Here is a 19,183-nt window from a genome sequence, read left to right on the forward strand (position 1 = left end):
GGGCTGACTGTCCTTTAGGGCGTATTTAAGGGTTAAGTGAGGTAGTACATGATGACGCGGTGCCAGTGGTGGTGAGAGTTCGGGAATAGTCCCGGGTGGTGGGGATTTCTGCATTACTGATTTTACGAAGGCTCCTGTCTTGTGCTTTTCATGAAACTTCCCGGACTCGTCCAGCAGTATCTGTCCCTCGGTCTTGAACCTAAAATATACAGTATTTGATTGCTCCTTTCACCGCCCTTTATTTGCGTTATTCGGGCTCCCCCCACTCTCGGGCTCTTCTTTCTGCCGAGTGTGGATCTCTGCTGGGTCCCCTGGTCGGGCAGGACCGGGTCAGATTCTGTTGTCTGCGGGCCCCATCACTGCTGGTCAGTTCGGGTCTGCCTGGCCCGGGTCAGCCCTTGCCCATCCCACGTCTCACCGGCTGCGGCTTCCTTCTCGTAGGCGTCTGGACTCCAACGCGCTTCACTGCGACTGTGAGATCCTGTGGCTGGCGGACTTGCTGAAGAGCTACGCCCGGTCGGGGAATGCGCAGGCAGCGGCCACCTGTGAATATCCCAGGCGCATCCAGGGGCGGTCGGTGGCCGCCATCACCCCGGAGGAGCTGGACTGTGGTGAGTGAGTCCGGGGGCCCAAGCCCGCATCGCTGTCCAGAGGACATGGCGTGTGCAGCCCTGTCTCCAGCTGTCACTGGCTGATCCCACAGATCAAGTCTGGGTGGGGCCTGACTGGACCCTGCTTTACAAAGCCAGTCTCTGTAGTACCTGTAAGAAACTATCTGGTAATAAACTTGGGTTTAATTTTCAGGTTTCCCTGCAAAAAAAATAGGAACCTGAAATGCACCACTACCTCTGTTGCTCCTTCCAGGCCTCTGCCTTTAGAGGCTGCAGCTGCCTGGCCGGCAGGACCCAACGGTGGGCTGGGGGGCGGGGGCGGGGGCGGTCTCTGGGGGAGGGCGCAGGGCTGCTGGCTGGGAGCCGGCAGCCTCCTGGGTCTGGATCTGGGTGGTGGCCACGCAGAGTGGCCGTAGGCCGAGTTTGTCCGGCTTGTTGCACCTGTGCACCGCTTGCGCGTACGCAGTGCCTCACGAAGAAACACAAGAAAAGGAGCGAAACCAAATCTCGCTGGACAAATCTTCCTGATAAATGCCCGAGGAATCCAGCTTTTCTCTTAAGTTTAGCACTTTTGCGGGGGGGTGGTGCTAAAATTAGGTTCTCCAGAGCATCATTATTATTTTCATATATTGAAAACAAAATTAATTACTTTGAAGGTCACTCCATTTCACAGTAAACCCCCCCCCCCGCAGTTATGTAAGTTCACTCGTCGCCGTTTGTAACGCTTTACGAGTGATTCCTGTACAGTCAGGCTCCTTTGCCTCTCGTGTGTGCAGGTGACTGACTTCAGTCCCAGGGCCACCCTGTGGCCTCCGCGCGTCGTGCCCTCGTCTTTGTAAGGGCTGCTCTGCTGGCAGGGGTCCCTCAGGATGGGCAGCAGTGCTGTGCTGTGTGCACCCCGTTCTCAAGACTGTCTCCTTAGGATCGGCTTCCTGGGCAAAGGACGGGGGGAGGGGGGGAGGTTGCTCCCTCTGACCTCTGCCCTCTGGACCTGCTCGGGGGTCACGACAGGTTCACTTCCCTGTGCCCACCTTGGGGCTGCCCTCCTGAGTCGGCCTGGGTTCTGCCCACCTCTCTTCTGGGGGAGGAGCAGACCCTCCTCCCTCAACCCCACCCCAGCCCAGCTCCGACCTTGTCAACAGGGACCAGGCTGGGGTGACCGAGGCGGTGGTGCCTTGAACTTTCTGAACTCCTGGGGCCTCGCGGGACGCCTGGGGACGATGCCTCTGCCCTTAGTGTCCTGGCAGGTCCTCAGTTGCTGCCGGTCACTCGGGGTCACTGGGGGGTGCTCAGGAGGGTGGTCGTTCCTCTGGCTCCTTCAGCACCATTGCCTCTTCCTGGAGACAGAATGGAGAAGCAGAGCTTTCTCCAAGTCCCCAAATTCAGCACGTCAGAGGATGGCGAGTGGGCGAGTGTGGCGCCAGGGATGAGCGGTGGGGCTGGGGGTCCTCCGGCTACAGCAGAGGGAGCCGCAGTGTCCAGACTGGCGTGGGGAGCAGGGCACCTGGGAGTGGAAACGGGAGCAGCGCGGCCTCGGGGGGTTAACGTGGACGGCGGTGAGTCCGAGGGGTTTCCTGTTGACGCTGTGCAGTAATAGACATGCAGACGGCCTTTTGTGACTGTTTAAGATGCCAGGTGTTGTGAAGGCACTGTGCACACACTTGCAGGCACGTGCACGCATGTACACACACACAGGAGCACACGCATTTGCACGTGAGCATGCTTTTTCTTTTTGCACGTGGCAGGTCAGTGAATACATCTGGGCTGAGAGGGGTCAGCTCTCCGAGTTTCCTGGTTAGTAGGTGACCAGTCCAGCCTGCTGTGAGGACACAGAGAGGACAGTCACCCAGCAGCTGGAGTGCAGGAGGGATGCCTCTCTGTGCTCAGTGACTGGGTGGCCGCAGGGGACTGCAGTGGGAACCCCACACTGAGATGGTCCTGCGGTTGGGAGCCCCTGGCCGCACCTGCACAGCCTCTGCCTTCATGGCGGCTTCAGCCGAAAAGTGCCGCTGTCTGTCCTTTCATTCCCTAAAACTGTTGACTCACGAGTGTCCGGCTCTCTCGGGGGGAGCGCCCACTGAGGTCGTCACCCGGTGCTCTGTCTGTCAGAGGCTCAGCGCCACCGGTTGCCAGGGTTCTTAGCGGGTGGACCTCAGATGCTGGCAATGCTGTGTAATTCGGCTCTAACACCGTCTTCTCCGTGGAGATGCCCCCCTGCCGTTCTTGTGGGAGTGATTTTGTCTCGAACAGAAGGGATTTGCTCTGGGTTCTTGTCACGTGACGGTTTAAGACCAGGAAGGCCTGCTTTCCTTTTTGGTGCAGAAAGGCCGCGGATCACGTCGGAGCCGCAGGACGCAGACGTCACCCTGGGCAACACCGTCTTCTTCACCTGCAGGGCTGAGGGCAACCCCAAGCCCGAGATCATCTGGCTCCGAAACAAGTAAGTGGCTCCGGACGGGCCGCCGGGGGCGCCGGGTCCCGTTCCATCCAGATGCCCCGTGAGCCGCGGCCGATCCGCCCGCCCTGACCCTTCCTCCTCCCTGGAAGGAGAGCAAGGAGGAGGGAGGGCTTTCCGAGCAGCCTTCCTGCTTTGAAGTCGCTGCCGGGCACATCCCGGCCTCTGCGAGGCGCACAGCCCGCGTCACCCTCTGCTGGGCTTGGTCCGGGTCAGCGAGGCCGGTCATCACGGAAGGGGCAGTTACCCCCGCCCGGGGAGAGGAACGGGACGGAACCGGGGCTGAGGTCCCTGCGTCCCGGGGAGGTGAGGGAGGGTCCTCCCTGCGGGTGGCATCTTCAGGGAGACCCTGTGAGGTGAACGCATGCACTTCGCTCCTGTGCATCTGATTTGTCTCCGGAAACCCCGGCCTCGCCTTCTGTCCACAAGCATCTTGGTATGGGAGGGGAGGATGTAGTCAGATCCCTGCGGGGCCCGGGGGTCAGACCACCGAGGGTCGTCTGGGTTGAAGGGCGGCACCTGCACGCATCCGCTTTGAACCGAGTCCTGGGAAGGAAACCTCGGCGGGAGACCACGTTGTCGTCGTTGCCCCCATGCTTACTGTAAACGCGAGCACCCCGGCCCGCGCTCACTCACCAACAGAGCCCTCCTGTGGGTTCAGTGTGGTCCGTAGAGCCCCTGGCTGGGTTTAGTCGCGATGGTGAGAGGAGATGGGCCCCCGACACCAGCTCTCGAGTCCAGTGGTGTTTCCACAGGAGAACAGGGCAGTGAGCCTGGGGGGTCACCTGAGATGCACCTGCCATGGAGGCGTGGAGTGGTTCTAGGCCTGACTTTGTCGTCGACCTAGCACAGCTGACGCTGGGCTCGGGGCCAGAGCTGTGTGGGGAACGTGAGATGCTGGCTTGTCCCCAGTGCCTTGGGATCTGGGACAGCTCTGAGGGTGGCAAGAGGTAAATTCCAGAGCGAACACAGGAGAGCTTCCTTTGGGGAGTGTGCGTTCAAAAGGCAGAGAAGCACAGATTCGCTCAAGGCCAGCACACCTGCATTCGTGAGTGGTCACACCCATGTTTGTAAGTCAACACTTTGATACTGGCAGAGCCAGTCACAGCAGAGGGAGACCCAAGGCCCCAGGCCTGTGTCTGGTGCATTGCTGCACCCCGGGGCCCATCTCTGCAGCAGCCCAGCCTCCTCCGGGGCTCACGGTGTCTGTGGGAGAAAGCTGGGCCACATCAGGAAGAGCCTCACTTATGGGGCCTGAGAGGTCTATTGCCTCCATCCGGAAGTGCTCGTGAAGGACGGAGATGCCAGTTTTGGTGGCTCGGTTGGTGCAGGTGGAGCACAGCACGAGGGAGGTGGGCGAGGAACCGGACAGCGCCTCCCACGGCTGGGTCTGTAGCCTGTGGGCACCTGGATTCTGAGAGGGGTCCTGGGAAATCCCTCGAACAGTGGTGGTGTTGTTCTGGGGACGTTTGTAATCTTCCGCTTTTAATAACTTAAATGTTTCTACCCCTCTGTCTCAAATGGATTTGCCAGAAACGAAGGGAAAGTTTTCCTGTGAATTTTTTCCACTCTGTTCATTTTTTCCCTTTGGAACGAGGACCACTTTGAAACGTTTGTAGGTTGAACATTTTTGATAAAAGTGAATATGTGAGTTAATTACAGATGCAAATAAACACAGTGCATAAACACTTCTCCCAGAAATGCTGGTAAGTCAGGCTGCTGGGAAGGAAAGTTTCCAGGAAGGCGGGTTAAGGCCCCGCATCTCCAGGTGCTGCATGCCTCCAGGCTGGGGTCCCCGCGCCAGGACAGAAGCCCCCGCGGGGGACCAGGTGTTTCCTTGTTTCAGAGCCTGAGCCTGCCAGGTCTGTCTTTCCAGTAACGAGCTGAGCATGAAGACGGACTCCCGCTTGAACCTGTTGGACGATGGGACCCTGATGATCCAGAACACGCGGGAGACAGACCAGGGTATCTACCAGTGCATGGCGAAAAACGTGGCCGGAGAGGTAAAGACGCAGGAGGTGACCCTCAGGTACTTCGGGTCTCCAGGTACGTTGCGTGCTCGCTCAGACACTTAGAGCCCACCTTCCTCCAGGTCCACTCCCTTCTTTGTTTGCACCTGGTGGTAAAAGACAAAACACAAAGGTCTCCCGTTTAAGCTGCTGCAGCAGGGTCGGCTCAGGGTCATAGGTGACCCCCGACCATTGCCCTAGTCCACCATCAACCCCTAATCCAGGACGGTCACTCAGAGTGGACAGTAGAGGCAGGTGCTGCTGGGAGCACAGTGCAGAGGGGCAGTGGACACCTGGGCAGACACGTGCCCCGTCCCCCGACACCTCCCATTCACGCTGGTCCCAGGGGCTCCTCTCACTTGTTGCCATTTGGCAGTGGGCTCTCTCTTGTGCTAAGGGCTTTGGTTATTTTAAAAGAAGCCAGAAATCTGCATTTGTATGCAGAATCCCCAGGTCTAAAATATTGGCACCTGAACTGAAAAGATTGTTTGAGCCAAAGGCAGCATGGCTGTGGCCTTGATTGGCCTGGGTCCCACCGGGTTACAGACCCCGCCCTTGTCGAAGTGTTGACTTTTGGAGCCTTGGTCAGAAGAGGAGCTGTGGCCCTTGGAGCAGAGCCCAGGGTGGGCCTGGTCCCCCGTGGCTGCTGGAAGAGCACAGGTGGCCAGGCCACCTCCATGGGCCTGTGTCATTGTCGTGTAGGTGGGCCAGGGTCTGTGTTTCCCTCATGCTTTATCGTTCAGGGCATTGCAGTACCCTCAATCCCAAGATAAGTGGTTTGTGTGTTTCTTTGATTAGATTCCTAGTACAAGACCTTCGTATCATTGGGTTCATCCCAGCATAGGCACAGTCAAGATTTACTGATGAATGAGAGTTCCCAGCTGTCGAATTTCCCTTCAAGGGAAAGTGCAGTGCAGTGCATATACTGCAGCCACATCAAAGCCCTTTAATCCCATGTTCCCCGAGTGGAACAAGGCGTCCAGCATCTTTGCAAAGTCACATGGCTGTGAACCTACCACAGATAAGTTAGAGCGCCCGGTCGCAGAAGGGGCTTGTGCTTAATTTGTAAGGCACAGGGAAACCCACAAAATACTGAACAGAGTGGCGCAGTTCTGTAGGTGTATGTCGGAGGACAAAAGGGAGTAATAGAACATAAACAGTGCATCTCCTTAGCAAAGTTGCTGTGTTAGCGGGATAATTGATTCCTAGCTGGGAATATTAAAATCTCTCTGTGGCCTGAGAGTTCCAAATCTAACCCCTTTTTATCTGAATTTTTGTTTCTCTCTCGGGAACGAGAGCCTTCTTTAGTGCACTAGTCTGTGTGTTGGCACTGCTCCCTAAAATGCACATGGAGGGTCTCCTACAATCCGTGACTGGAATGTCACTGCACAGTGAGTGGGTCAGCCAGTGGCAGCCTGCCAGCCTAGACTAGGGGCTGCCAAACCTGGACCACTGCCTGTTTTTCCAAGATCTTTGAAGTAAAAATGTGTCTTGGGCTTCCCTGGTGGCGCAGTGGTTGAGAGTTCGCCTGCCGATGCAGGGGACACGGGTTCGTGCCCCGGTCCGGGAAGATCCCACATGCCGCAGAGCGACTGGGCCCGTGAGCCATGGTCGCTGAGCCTGCACGTCCGGAGCCTGTGCTCCGCAACGGGAGAGGCCACAAGAGTGAGAGGCCCGCGTACAGCAAAAAAAAAAAAAAAAAAAAAAGTGTCTTACATTTTTATGTGATTGAGCAACTTAAGAGTAATATTTTAGAATACATGATAATTATATGAAGTTCAAATTTCAATGTCTATTAATTAAGTTTTATTGGAACATAATCAGATGCAAAGATTTATAGCCTGAAAAGCCCAAAAAATATGCTCTGTGGCCCTTTACAGAAGTTTGCCAACACCGTGATGTAGGTAATGATAATGGACCCATTTGTAAGTCTCCGTGAGTCACAAAGGGTTAAATGTACTTTTTCTGTTTTGAAGCTCTGTTATTAGGGGCATATAAGTTTGCAGTTTTTAATCTTCCTCATGAATTAAACTTTTGATTATTAATGCTTTTTGCTTTAAAGTTAGTTTGATTTTATATGGATGCAACCCACTTTCTTTTGATTAGTGTCTGTCAACTATACTTTTCCCATCATTTTGCTCTGAACCTTTCTTTTTTACGTTTTTTAAAAATTTTTACTGGAGTATAGTTGATTTACAATGTATTAGTTTTAGGTGTACAGCAAAGTGAATCAGTTATACCTATACATACATCCACTCTTTTTTAGATTTTTTTTTTTCCCATATAGGTCATTACAGAGTATTAAAAAGAGTTCCCTGTGCTGTACAGCAGGTTCTTATTAGTTATCTGTTTTATATATAGTAGTGTGTATATGTCAGTCCCAATGTCCTAATTTATCCCACCCCCTCCCCTCCCCCTTGGTAACCACAAGTTTGTTTTTTATATCTGTGACTCTATTTCTTTTTTTCTTTTTTTATAACCTACAGGTTTTTTCTTTCTTTAAATTTTATTTATTTATTTATTTATTTTTGGCTGTGTTGGGTCTTTGTTTCTGTGCGAGGGCTTTCTCCAGTTGCGGCGAGCGGGGGCCCCTCCTCATCGCGGTACGCGGGCCTCTCACCATCACGGCTCTCTTGTTGCAGAGCACAGGCTCCAGACGCGCAGGCTCAGTAATCGTGGCTCACGGGGCCCAGTTGCTCCGCGGCATGTGGGATCTTCCCAGACCAGGGCTTGAACCCGTGTCCCCTGCATTGGCAGATTCTCAACCACTGCACCACCAGGGAAGCCCTGTGACTCTATTTCTGAACCTTTTTCTATATTAATATATTTTGGGTGTTTGTTGTAAACAGCATAGAGCTAGATTTTTCTTTAAAAAACTCACACTGACTTTAAAAATGAGTCCATATACATTTATTGTGGTTAGCAATTTAGATTTATAAATTCTACCTCTTATTTTGGACAATTCATCCAACCTTTTCTATGTTTCTTGCCTCGTTTTGAAATATTTTTTTTCATCTTCTATTTCCTACTTCTAGTTTAGAAGTTATATACCTTATTTCTTTTCTGTAAGTGGTTATTCTAGAGAAATTTCAAATGCATTCTTAAATTATCAACGTTTACAGTTACTGTCTTTACGTTTGTCTCAAGTATAACTACCCACCTTAGTTTCTAGGCTGAGTTCTGTTTTTTAATGTATAAAAGGTTGTTACGTTGTACTGTTAATGTTTGTCTAGCTGTACCATGTAATTATCACTTCCAGTTCTTTTTATTTCTTCCTGCATCTCAGCTCTTCCACTGAGGTCACTTTCCTTCTGCCTAACGTAGTGTGAATTAGACAGCAGGCCTATGTGACGGCCCACTTTAGGTTGATAAAGGCTGACATGAGGTTTATTTCTCCCTTCTACTCAGCAGAGGTCCCTGTGGGGGGCTGGGGGGTAGGAGCTGACTTTCTCTTTCTCGTACTGATGGTGGAGCATTTTGGGGACCCGTCCTAGAGTTTTCTGTCTGACTCTCATCCTGGGGTGTCCTCATCTTTCTATCTCCTAAGGGTCCTACAAGCCACATATACAATTGCAGGGCCATGCCAATGCCTCAAGATGGGCTTCGCCTTTGGTTCTTGTCCCTGTACGTGGCTCCACATCTCCAGTTTGCCGTCCTCTGGAAATGCTAACATTAAATGTCACTTCTGTGTTTTCTATGATCCACTGTTACTTAGATGTGTGGTAAGTGGGGTTTAAAAATAAACAAAAGTATCCAAAGAGCTCTCGTCACAAGGAAGAAATATTTTTCCTTTTTCTTTTATTTTGTATCTGTATGAGGTGATGGATATTCACTAAACTTATTTTGGTAATTTCTGTAATTCAAATCACTGATGTAAGTCAAATCATTATGCTGTACACCTTAAACTTATACAGTGCTATATGTCAATTATATCTTAATAAAACTGGAAGAAAAAAATAAAGCAGTTTAAAAATTTTTTAAAATAGAAAAATGAAAAGGAACAAACGAGAAAATATGTAGAGAAGTCTCTTTCCTGTCTCCTTCCCTGGTCCACGTAATTCCCACCTCCATCCAACCTCCTTCTAGAAAATACTGCCAGTGCCTGCAAGGCCAGAGCTGCTTCTTACTTACTGGTTGTTAGAGACCTTTCATTTCAACATATGAGGGACTTCCTTACTCTTGCCCTTTTTATGGCTGGTGGCATGGAATCCCATTATCCAGATGAAACATCTGTTTAACCCGTTCCCTTTGGGGTACATGAAGTCTATTCCAAATCTTTTGCTGTCACGGGTCTCCATCTCTTTATCCAAAACCCTTTGGGCCAGAGGTGGTTTGAAAAGTGGAAATTTGGGGATTTTTTTTCAGAAGGGCCACATGGTACGTAATCCATTTACTGACTTGAACTGTCACAGAATCTTGGATAATGCCCCACCCAATCAATATGTAAAATCCTATAGCAAACTGAATGGATGTTCACAGTAAGTGGAATAAATGAAGATTATGACTAGCCTCGTGCTAGAGAGACCAAGGAAAGAAGTTAGGAAAAAATATTTTATTTTTGGATTGGAAACTTGTGGGTCAGGATGTCAGCCTGAAGAAGCAACACAGTAATAAAAACCCCTTTTTGTACATATATTGTTTTACAAGCCAGTAAAAAATATTGGGTTGGCCAAAAATTTTGTTTGCGTTTTTCTGTAACATGGAAAGGCCCGAACGAACTTTTTGGCCGACCAGATATGTGTGGGGTACATTCCTAGCAGAGTAATTTCTGGGTAAAAGGGTGAAGGAATTTTTAGTTTTGATGTATGTGGCCATGTTTCTGTCCAGATGGACTGTGGCAACTTGTGCTACCCCCGTGTGAGAGTTCTGTTTCTTCACGTGCTTGACACACAAGCTCAATAATAAGTGTGTGGGTTTTTTTTTCTGGATTTAGAGTTGAAAAATCATCTCATTGTAATCATAATTATAACCATCTCTTTAGAGTATTAATTTGTATTTTTCTTTCTATGAGGGAAATTTGTTATTTCCATATGTTCTAAATACCCTTTAAAAGCAATGTTCTATAACCAGTAAGAACTACTAGCAAGGTTTACTGAAAAGACTGACATATACATTTAGAATTTTAAAAAAGAAAGACTTCTGCAGAGTTTGGTCCATGTTTGAAGAAGGAATCAGGTCAGTCAGGGCTGCTGATGGTGGTTTGACCTGAGGCCACGGACCCTCTTTGCGGTCTGCACATTTCTTGAAAAAAGAAAGGAGACAAAGTGTGCAATTGTATTGTTTCTGTTTTACTTATTTTAGACTTTAATAGCTAGAATGAATAGCATGAAAATAGAAACACCAAGCAAAAACATTTGCTAAACTGGAGGATTTTAATTCTGAATCTGTGTTTCCTGTGACAGCTCGCCCCGCTTTTGTAATCCAACCCCAGAACACGGAGGTGCTGGTGGGGGAAAGTGTGACTCTGGAGTGCAGCGCCACGGGCCACCCCCCGCCAAGGATCACCTGGACCAGAGGCGACCGGACCCCCGTGCCCGCTGACCCGCGGGTGAGCATCACGCCGTCCGGCGGCCTCTACATCCAGAACGTGGAACGGGAGGATAGTGGCGAGTACACCTGCTTCGCCTCCAACACCGTGGACAGCATCCACGCCACGGCTTTCATCATCGTCCAAGGTGAGAGCGTCCACGCAGAGGCCCCGGCTCCCCGCAGCCTCCCTGGCTTGCCCTCAAGCCAGCCCCTCCGCGGGCTCCGCCTGGTCTTCCAGTCCCGGGGCCTGCTTCATCCTCTCCCATCACATCTGACCTTCGGTGGGACTTGGTGATACGTTTATTTTCCAGGTGCAGGCTTTAGGTGGTCAGAGCTTTAGCTTTCTGCTGTGTTCCCCACACGAATGTGGGTACACATGCCAATTCACCAAGGCCTGCGTGTACGGAATCAGTATGTCTTACACACGTCTTGGAATTTCCTTAGGGTCAATTTTTGGACATAGGGTCTGAAAATATGTATAGTTTTAAGACTTAATGCTGTGTGTTTCCAAATTCCTTAATTGACTCTGTAATGAGTTTATTAGTTTTCAAATAAATTGCCAAGCGGGACTTTGGTTAAGAAGCGCTGGGACAACACAGAAGTGTGAAATGCAGAGAATGAGTTCTTTCCTTCTCCTCTGTCCCCACCGGCTTCCTTTGTCCCCCACCCCGCTTCCTCTGTCCCCAGTGGAAGCCACGTCACTAAAAGTTGGTCCTTAATCCGTCCTCTGGCCCTTTCTTTGCACCTATGACCAAGCAGTCATGTCACTGGTTTTTACCTTTTTTAATTGTGGTTGTTGCTTTTATAAAAATGGAATTATATTGCATATATTATTCTGTAATTTTTTTTCACCCAGTAGTAATAAAATAACTCCTGTCACTATGCACAGTTGCGCTAGATGACATTTTACACCATTTGCAAATATTAGTTTAGGTTGAGGAGTGAGATGAATCTCTTCAAGTCAGGCCCCTTCCAGGAGCTGAAGTAGGTCGTTACCTGTGTTCTGTGTTGTAGCCTCAGTGCTGTTAAATTAAGAGTCTTCTGCACACTTGTCAGTGTGATGCTGAGAAGCACCCAGCGTTTGGTATTCTTCCTTTTCACTTTCCGGCATCTTCCTCTCCTCGGGATGCTGCACCCACAGTCGGGGTCCTGGTAGGACTCTTTGAGGGTGGGTGGTGTGCCTTGAAAACGGCGTTTTCACACAAAGCTGTCTCCTAAATGTTGCGTTTCCAACGTCTTTCCCTCCGGAAGCGCTTCCTCAGTTCACCGTGACGCCCCAGGACAGAGCTGTCATCGAGGGTCAGACAGTTGAGTTCCACTGCGAGGCGAGGGGCTACCCACAGCCAGTCATCGCCTGGACGAAAGGAGGTGAGGTGTCGGGCAGGACGGTGACCCACTTCCTCCTTCCTTCCCTTCCTGGGACTCGGACCCCCCGGGCAGGCCGGCGCTGGCTGAACCCGACGTGACCCAGAGCTGCGGGCACGTCGGGTCACGGGCCACCCCCTCACACACAGGACAGGAGACCTGTCCGCACCGAGGACCTGGATGTCAGGCCCATCTCCTCCTGAGTAGTCTGGGTCCCGCCTTCAGTGTGCACTGAATTAGCCTCTGGAGCAGATTTACTAATGTGCAGATAGAACCTTCTAGAAACTGGTGGTAGAATACATGTACCGTATATATGACTTTCTCACTTGAATTCCCAGAGTTCTCTTGCTGCTCCCCAAGAGGTGTTGTGACTTGACCCCGTTAATTCCTTGGGTGGGACCCCAGCCAATTTCTCTAGCTGGGAAGCTGCTGGGCACACAATGTGGGGAAGGCCCAGCCCGTCACCCCAGGGGGTGACAGCAGCCTGGCTGGGAAGGCTGCAGAGAGGCAGGTGCCAACGTTGGTGGACCATCAGGGTCTGCTCTGGAATCGAGGGGGTGACTAGCGCTGGACCAAAGGGCACCACCATCCCTTCCGCCCCTGAGGGGCCATTTCCAGGGATCCTGGGAGCAACCTGGACGAGAGGAGAGCTCCATGTTTTCGGGAGGAGAGGCTTGTTCCTACTTGGGGAGCTGCTTGTCTTTAAACAGCACCAGCTCCATCCCCTTCCCAGCCTGTGACGCCTTCCCATCCCTCGTCCCCTTTCCACCCCCCATCCCTCTGTGCCCAGCCTGGGACCGGCCTCTCCCTGTCTCCAAGTCTGCATACCACCCCGGCTCTTGCTTACTTAGCCCTCGACCCCCTGGTCCCTGCCCCTTGCTCCTTCTCTGGAGAGTCTTGGGGGGGGGGCGGGTCTGTGTGCTATTTGTCCCTGAACTGTCGCACACGCACAGGTGTGTGACAAAGGCCGGGACAGTGACTCCAGGCCAGATCTGGAAAAGACAAGCTCTGCCACCCCTTTGTCCCTCAGCTAGGGTTCTGCCTGGCCCTGAGGCTCCCGTCTCCCACCTCGAAGGCCAGGCTCGTGTCCACGCACCCCTGTCACTGAGAGTACATCCCCACCTTGCAGGGAGCCAGCTGTCGGTGGACAGACGGCACCTGGTCCTGTCGTCAGGGACCCTTCGGATCTCGGGCGTCGCCCTGCACGACCAGGGCCAGTACGAGTGCCAGGCTGTCAACATCATCGGCTCCCAGAGTGTCACCGCGCACCTGACAGTCCAGGCCCGAGGTAGGCAGTGGTCCCGCACCCCTCCCTGCGATGGACCGTCCCCCAGACGCGCATCCCGAGGCCGTAGTCGTAGCCTGTCTCTCTCATGTCGGCAGTGAGGACAGTGCCGCGTGTGGGACACGGGTCACGTTATGTCACTGTGTCATCCCTGCCTTCCCTGGGGGTGAGCAAGGTGGCCCCGGACCCAGCAGCACCGGCTGACCCGGGAACAGGCCCCCATGTCCTCCTGCACGCGAGGTTCTGCCTCCTGCTGGCCCCGGGTGCCTGTTGAGAGCCGGGAGAGGAAAGCAGGAGGGGTGATGGCTTGGGGGGTGGGCGCGGAGGGGGGCTGCCTGCAGAGGGTCCCTGGGGGTCGGGGCCTGGGTCTGCTCCGGTGCTGAGCAGGCAGGACAGTGGGCGGCCCGTGGGTGAGGTCATCAGCCGGTCCCCTGCTTCCTCCCGTCACCAGCTCTTGAGGGGTGGGGGGGGCTTGGACTTGGCAGCCCCAGGCCGCCCCAAGCAGACCGGAGCTGTGCGGACAGACCAGATGCTGCCGCACAGGTGGAGAGTGGCAGCCCTGGGCCGTCCCTCGGTCCCGTCCGGCTCCTTTGCTCCGGCAGCTGCAGCGGGAGCGCTCCGTGCTCTGGGCCTGCCCGGACCGAAGGCGGGGCCTCTGCTCGCCTGAAGCTTTTGGAACAAATCAGGAGTCTCCCGGGTTCTCCACGTGTGTCAGCCCGTGTCCCTTGCCTTGCAGTCACCCCAGTGTTCACCAGCATCCCCAGTGACACGACGGTGGAGGTGGGCAGCAGCGTGCAGCTGCCATGCAGCTCTCAGGGGGAGCCTGAGCCCGCCATCACCTGGAACAAGGTAAGGGCTGCGGCGTGTGGCTGGGGGCAGCTGCCCCTGCCCGCTGCTTCTCCAGACCCCCCGTAGCTGGAAGGCAGCCGTGGTGTAAACAAAATGAGACAAACTTTGGACGTGCTCCTTTACGAGTCCTTCTTGGTGACAAAAGCAAAGAAAACCCTTTTGTTAGATCCTTGGTCCTGTAATCACTAGAGAAGGTTTCCTGTTGTTTCATTTCTCTGTGTTTTTCTTATTAAGCCCAGTAAAGAAATGAATATCAGTGTTTCATTGCAAGCAAGTGTTTTAATATGAAACTTGTCCCTGGAGGTCGTGCAGTGGCGCCCCGGAAGGGAAGTGCGGGGTCTCGGGGCCCTGCAGCCTCGGCCTCACCGGGTGTGGCTCAGGCATCCTGGCTTCTCCCGCACCACCCACCCCCAGTACACGTCCCAGGAAGGTTGCCTTCTGTGGCCACGCCCTGGCACGCGCACCCCAGAGATCCAGGGACGTCCCAGAGTGAGGTCTTAAGCTTTTCTGGGTCTTTTGCAAGCAGGTGGGAGAAGTTCCTCCCCTTGAATTGGCATCGGGCGAGCTCCTGCCAGCGTCGGCGGGTCTCAGCACAGCCACCATGATGGAGCCATGAGCGAGGTCCTGGCAGGTGGTGCCCCTCTCCAGGGTAAATGCCTCTGCTCCGCAGTCTGACCCCTCTGTTTCTTCCATTTATCTTGCTCCAGGATGGGGTCCAGGTGACAGAAAGCGGGAAATTTCACATTAGCCCCGAGGGCTTCCTGACCATCCACGACGTGGGGCCTGCGGACGCCGGCCGCTACGAGTGCTCAGCCCGGAACACGATCGGGCAGGCGGCGGTCAGCACGGTGCTCAGCGTGCACGGTGAGCCCGCGGCACTGACGCTCCCCGCGCGGTCGGAGGCGACCGAGGAGAGCAGGGAGCTTGGGGGTTCGGGTGTTTTTCTGAAGACAGCACAGCCCAACCTTGCAGGGAGGTGGGCGGGGTCCAGGGAGGCACAGCCGTCCTTCCTCCTGCTGCTGTAGGCTCTGCAGGCCGATGTGGTCGTGCCCTTGGAGATCTTGCCTCACTCTGGGTTTCCTGGTTGGTTTAGTGGTCACCCAAACCCCCTCAAATTCTACAGCATGTCATTTACAGTCACCATTTGGCAAAGCACAGACGTAGTTACTGCTGTGAAAGAATCCCGGCCCCTTCACTGTTTTCTCTCTGTTCTGGGTGTGTGTGGCCTTGTGCGGTCCTGGCGTGTATTAAGTCTTCATTTTAAACCCCCAAATAATCAAGGACCATTCCCTTCCCTGGATCTGGTTGGTGGCCCTAGAGCCAGGTGGACCCCGGCTCTGTGCCGGCCTGCAGAGCTCACCCAGGGCGTCCCCTCCAGCCCCACCATCTGGTCCATCCAGGTGTCACCTCCACCTTCCTAACACACTCCATGTGTTCTGGGCGAACAGGGTAAAATGCACAGCCTGTAGCTTTGCATAAAGTCTTTTTAAAAAGATATTTTATTTATTTATTTGGTTGCGCTGGGTCTTCGTTGCAGCTCGCACGCTCCTTAGTTGCGGCTCGCGAACTCATAGTTGCAGCGTGCACGTGGGATCTGGTTCCCTGACGAGGGATTCAACCCGGGCCCCCCGCATTGGGAGTGTGGAGTCTTTTAACCACCGCTCCACCAGGGAAGTCCCTGCATAAAGTCCTACAGTTCGACCCAAACCTGCACTTTGTCTCCAGCTCTCTCTGTGCCCTGCTTTCACCTGCCACCCCCCAGCACAGAAAGCCTGAGTTCTCAGGTAACAGAGCCTCCACACCCAGGCCCCTCCTCTGGACGATCCCCCAGTTCCTCCTGCAGGAAACATCCTCCACCTGCATGTGCGTTTTTGCCTTTTCCACTTTAATCACCTAATCTGCCTTCCCCGAGGGCTGGTGAGCCTCAGACCTGCCTGGGTGTGGTTAATTTATATGCCGACACCTCACACCCCATACTGCACACTCCCTGCACGGTGCCTGGAGCCTGTGGGCACCTGCAACCAGCAGTAAAGGCGAAACTGGATACCTTTTTTTTTTGAGGGGGGAAATGTTAAATGACCTTATTTTCCCATTATATTAGAGCGTGAAGTGATTACAAATTAAATTGGTGAATCTCCTGACTTAGAAACAGTGTTTTTCTCAATTAATGTTTATTTTTATACTTGAAAAATAATGTTACTTTAACATGAATTAGTTACACATGAAGTTTAAAAATAATCTCCCACCCATAATCCCACTCCCCCAAAATAACCACCCTGAACATTTTAGTGAATTTCCATTACCCTTTTTCTAAGGCATATAAATAAGTGTTTTTGGATTATTTTTCTGTGATCATTGCTTGAAGAAAAACAAAGTCAGTTTAAATCATTGGTAGTAATGAAATATTAGGGTAATACAATTATGTAAGATTGTTCTGTCCATTTGTCTAACACATGGCATAAAAATATTAGCTTCTAAAAATTAGTAAATTGGGGCTCTGTTTGAGATCGGTATCAGGAGGGCGTATGTCCCAGTCTGGAGGGGGGTGTATTCCAGGAGGGAGGGGTGTGTATCCCAGAACCAAGTGAAGGCAACATTTCAATAAGGACATTTTCAGCCGTGTCAGATTTTCTAGAAGGTCGAGTATTTTGAAGGAAAAGGATACCGTTTATTAAAATGCGTGCTGTTGGTGACCTGGCATGAGACATTTTGAAAAATAAAGATAAAAGATTGGTTGGAACAAGGTTATTTTATTTAGCAAACTCTAAACGCTAGAAAAATGTCAATATTAAGTGAAAAAGGAATGAAAAGAGGAAAGTAGAGAGGGAGCCGTAGCTTCATAGGTGTCAGGTTTATCCGAGTGTGCCTGAGTGTGCATGAACACATGTGCACGCATGTATAGTTATGTGTGTGCATATATAGTCATGTATGTGTGTGCACATGTGGTCGTGTGTGTGTGTGCGTGCCCACACGCACACATGTTGGGTGTAAGAATGTCTGATCCTTCCTTGAGGGGATAGGGTGAAGGGAGAGCAGAGTCTCGGGGGGGGGGGGGGGCTGAGATCCAGCACCCAGGCAGGTTGGCCTTTGATGGGAGGAACACACAGAATCCACTGGAAATTAAAGCACCACACTCTCCGCCCAGCAGGGCAGCTGCTCTGGTGGGTGGGCCTGAGTCAGCGCCTCCCCTGTTGGGCGATGCTTTGGTAGAAGAACTTAAGTGTTTGAAGTTACAACTACCTTGTCCTTTTATGGGTTATCCCATGATTTAAAAAATTAAGCGTCTGCAACTTCCATACAGTTTGAAAACAGCTTCTCGTAGAATTTGTGATGAAATAACTTAAGGTTTGGTGTGAAAAGTAGAAATAACATTGGAGAAAAGTATGCCTCAGTCTAAGTGACGTAGAGTCTAGACATTATTCTCTGACTAACTTGTGTGCACGTTTTCTGGTGACGTGCGACCTCGCATTTCCTAGTTCCCGATGTCAGTAGGAACGGGGACCCATTTGTAGCCACATCCATTGTTGAAGCAATCGCGACGGTGGACAGAGCCATAAACTCCACGCGGACGCACTTGTTTGACAGGTATTTGCAGAGGCGGCCGGGGCTACAGAGGGTGATTCTCATACGCAGTTTTCACCTGTTTGATGGGAACAAAACACTGTTTTAATTTGAAAATCATAAACAGTGTTGGTGTTAACTTTGCTGGGGGTTAAGATAACAGAAAGATTCTCCTTTCCAAGTAGAAACTGAACTATGATTCACAAATAGAACATTTAAAAAAAATTTTTGACTCATTATTTTGGCTTGTAACTCAGTGATTTGGCAAAAACAAAATATTTCATAAGCCCTTCGTGCATTTGTTCATCTTGGCAATTCTAACGTGTTTTTTCTGCATTTGAACTGAAATAGTATATTGGTGTTTTTTCTATTGACGTAATTAATTATTTGTTTTTAGTGTCTTTTGGTTTTGTTCGTTTGTTTTGTTGCCTTCCTCTTGGGATGAGTAAGGTACGATACCTTGTGTCTGTAGAAACGTAGCCACAGAAATATTTAAGAGCGATAATTCTCCTTCGGGCGCGAGTGACCTTTGTTCTCAGTCATCTGTTCCGTTCTTCCCTTTTCTTCCCGAACACCCGCTAGCCGACCCCGCTCCCCGAACGACCTGCTGGCCTTGTTCCGGTACCCACGGGACCCCTACACTGTGGAGCAGGCCCGGGCCGGGGAGATATTCGAGCGGGCACTGCAGCTGATTCAGGAGCACGTGCAGCACGGCCTGATGGTGGACCTGAACGGAACAAGTCAGTACCAGGGCGGGGTCCACACCCCGCAGATCCCTTCCCCATGATGACGTCCAGCCTGTCGGGCCCAGGGTCTGTGATGATCGCGGTCACGTGCGGGTTGCCTTGAGCTGGGACCGTCCTGTGGCTCCCCAGGTCTGATGGGAGACCCAGCGGTGACCTGACATGTGCTCAGCACGGGTGGTCGTGCTGTCCTGGCCCCCGGGCTCTGACCATCGGGGCCTCTGGACCAAGGAGAGCCCCTCGGAGGCCGTGGGTCCAGGTTGGGGCAGTTAGAGAGGACGCTGATGGAGCCCCAGCAGGTGTTGCACAGACGGTGAGGGTGAAGCCACCCCCTCCTCTGCCCGCTGCAGGGGCCCCGCCCGTGAGCCTCTGCAGGGCCGGAGGGGCATTAGCGCCCAGACAGCGTTTAGGAGGAGGCGTTTTCCTTGCTGGCCCTTCAGCCGTTCAGGACTTCTCAGGGCGGCTGTGACGGAGCGGGCATGCCAGCCTCGCCCTTCTCTCTGGGGAAGCGGGAGATGCCAGGCTCTCGGGTCTGAGCCCGACGCCAGATGGCGACGGCAGCCCAGTGTCCTATCCCTGCAAAGCTCCTCTCTCGTGCAGGCCTCCGGCGCTTGTGTGTCTGACTGCTTCTCCCCCAGCCTGGGAAATTTCACCTCCGTCTCTCTACTGCTTCCGTATGTGGGTGCTGAGGGCACTGTCCTCTGCGGAGGGGAGCTGCCACCTGTCTTCTTTAAACGTACATGGGAGTCGGTCCCGAAGGGAGAAGCGAGATGAGT

The 19,183-nt window shown here is 52.4% G+C and overlaps 1 protein-coding gene across 5 annotated transcripts in view; it reads left to right on the forward strand.

Moving 5' to 3' along the window:
* The window catches only part of PXDN (peroxidasin), a 67,292-nt gene that overhangs the window by 33,942 nt on the left and 14,167 nt on the right, over nt 1–19,183 (forward strand). For all 5 annotated transcript variants that reach the window (XR_003794929.1, XR_003794930.1, XM_029232145.1 and 2 more), the window contains exons 7-16: nt 442–611; nt 2,934–3,051; nt 4,943–5,112; nt 10,478–10,750; nt 11,856–11,972; nt 13,099–13,257; nt 13,991–14,103; nt 14,811–14,967; nt 17,580–17,688; nt 18,247–18,404. Coding sequence is in view for 3 of the 5 variants with exons in the window: in XM_029232145.1 (XP_029087978.1) it covers nt 442–611; nt 2,934–3,051; nt 4,943–5,112; nt 10,478–10,750; nt 11,856–11,972; nt 13,099–13,257; nt 13,991–14,103; nt 14,811–14,967; nt 17,580–17,688; nt 18,247–18,404 (1,544 nt within the window). In the remaining 2 variants the exon portion in view is untranslated. The remainder of the gene's footprint in view (nt 1–441; nt 612–2,933; nt 3,052–4,942; nt 5,113–10,477; nt 10,751–11,855; nt 11,973–13,098; nt 13,258–13,990; nt 14,104–14,810; nt 14,968–17,579; nt 17,689–18,246; nt 18,405–19,183) is intronic.

This window comes from Monodon monoceros, unplaced genomic scaffold, assembly GCF_005190385.1.
Source record: "Monodon monoceros isolate NGI ecotype Baffin Bay Population unplaced genomic scaffold, NGI_Narwhal_1 Super_Scaffold_19, whole genome shotgun sequence".
NCBI lineage: Eukaryota > Metazoa > Chordata > Mammalia > Artiodactyla > Monodontidae > Monodon > Monodon monoceros.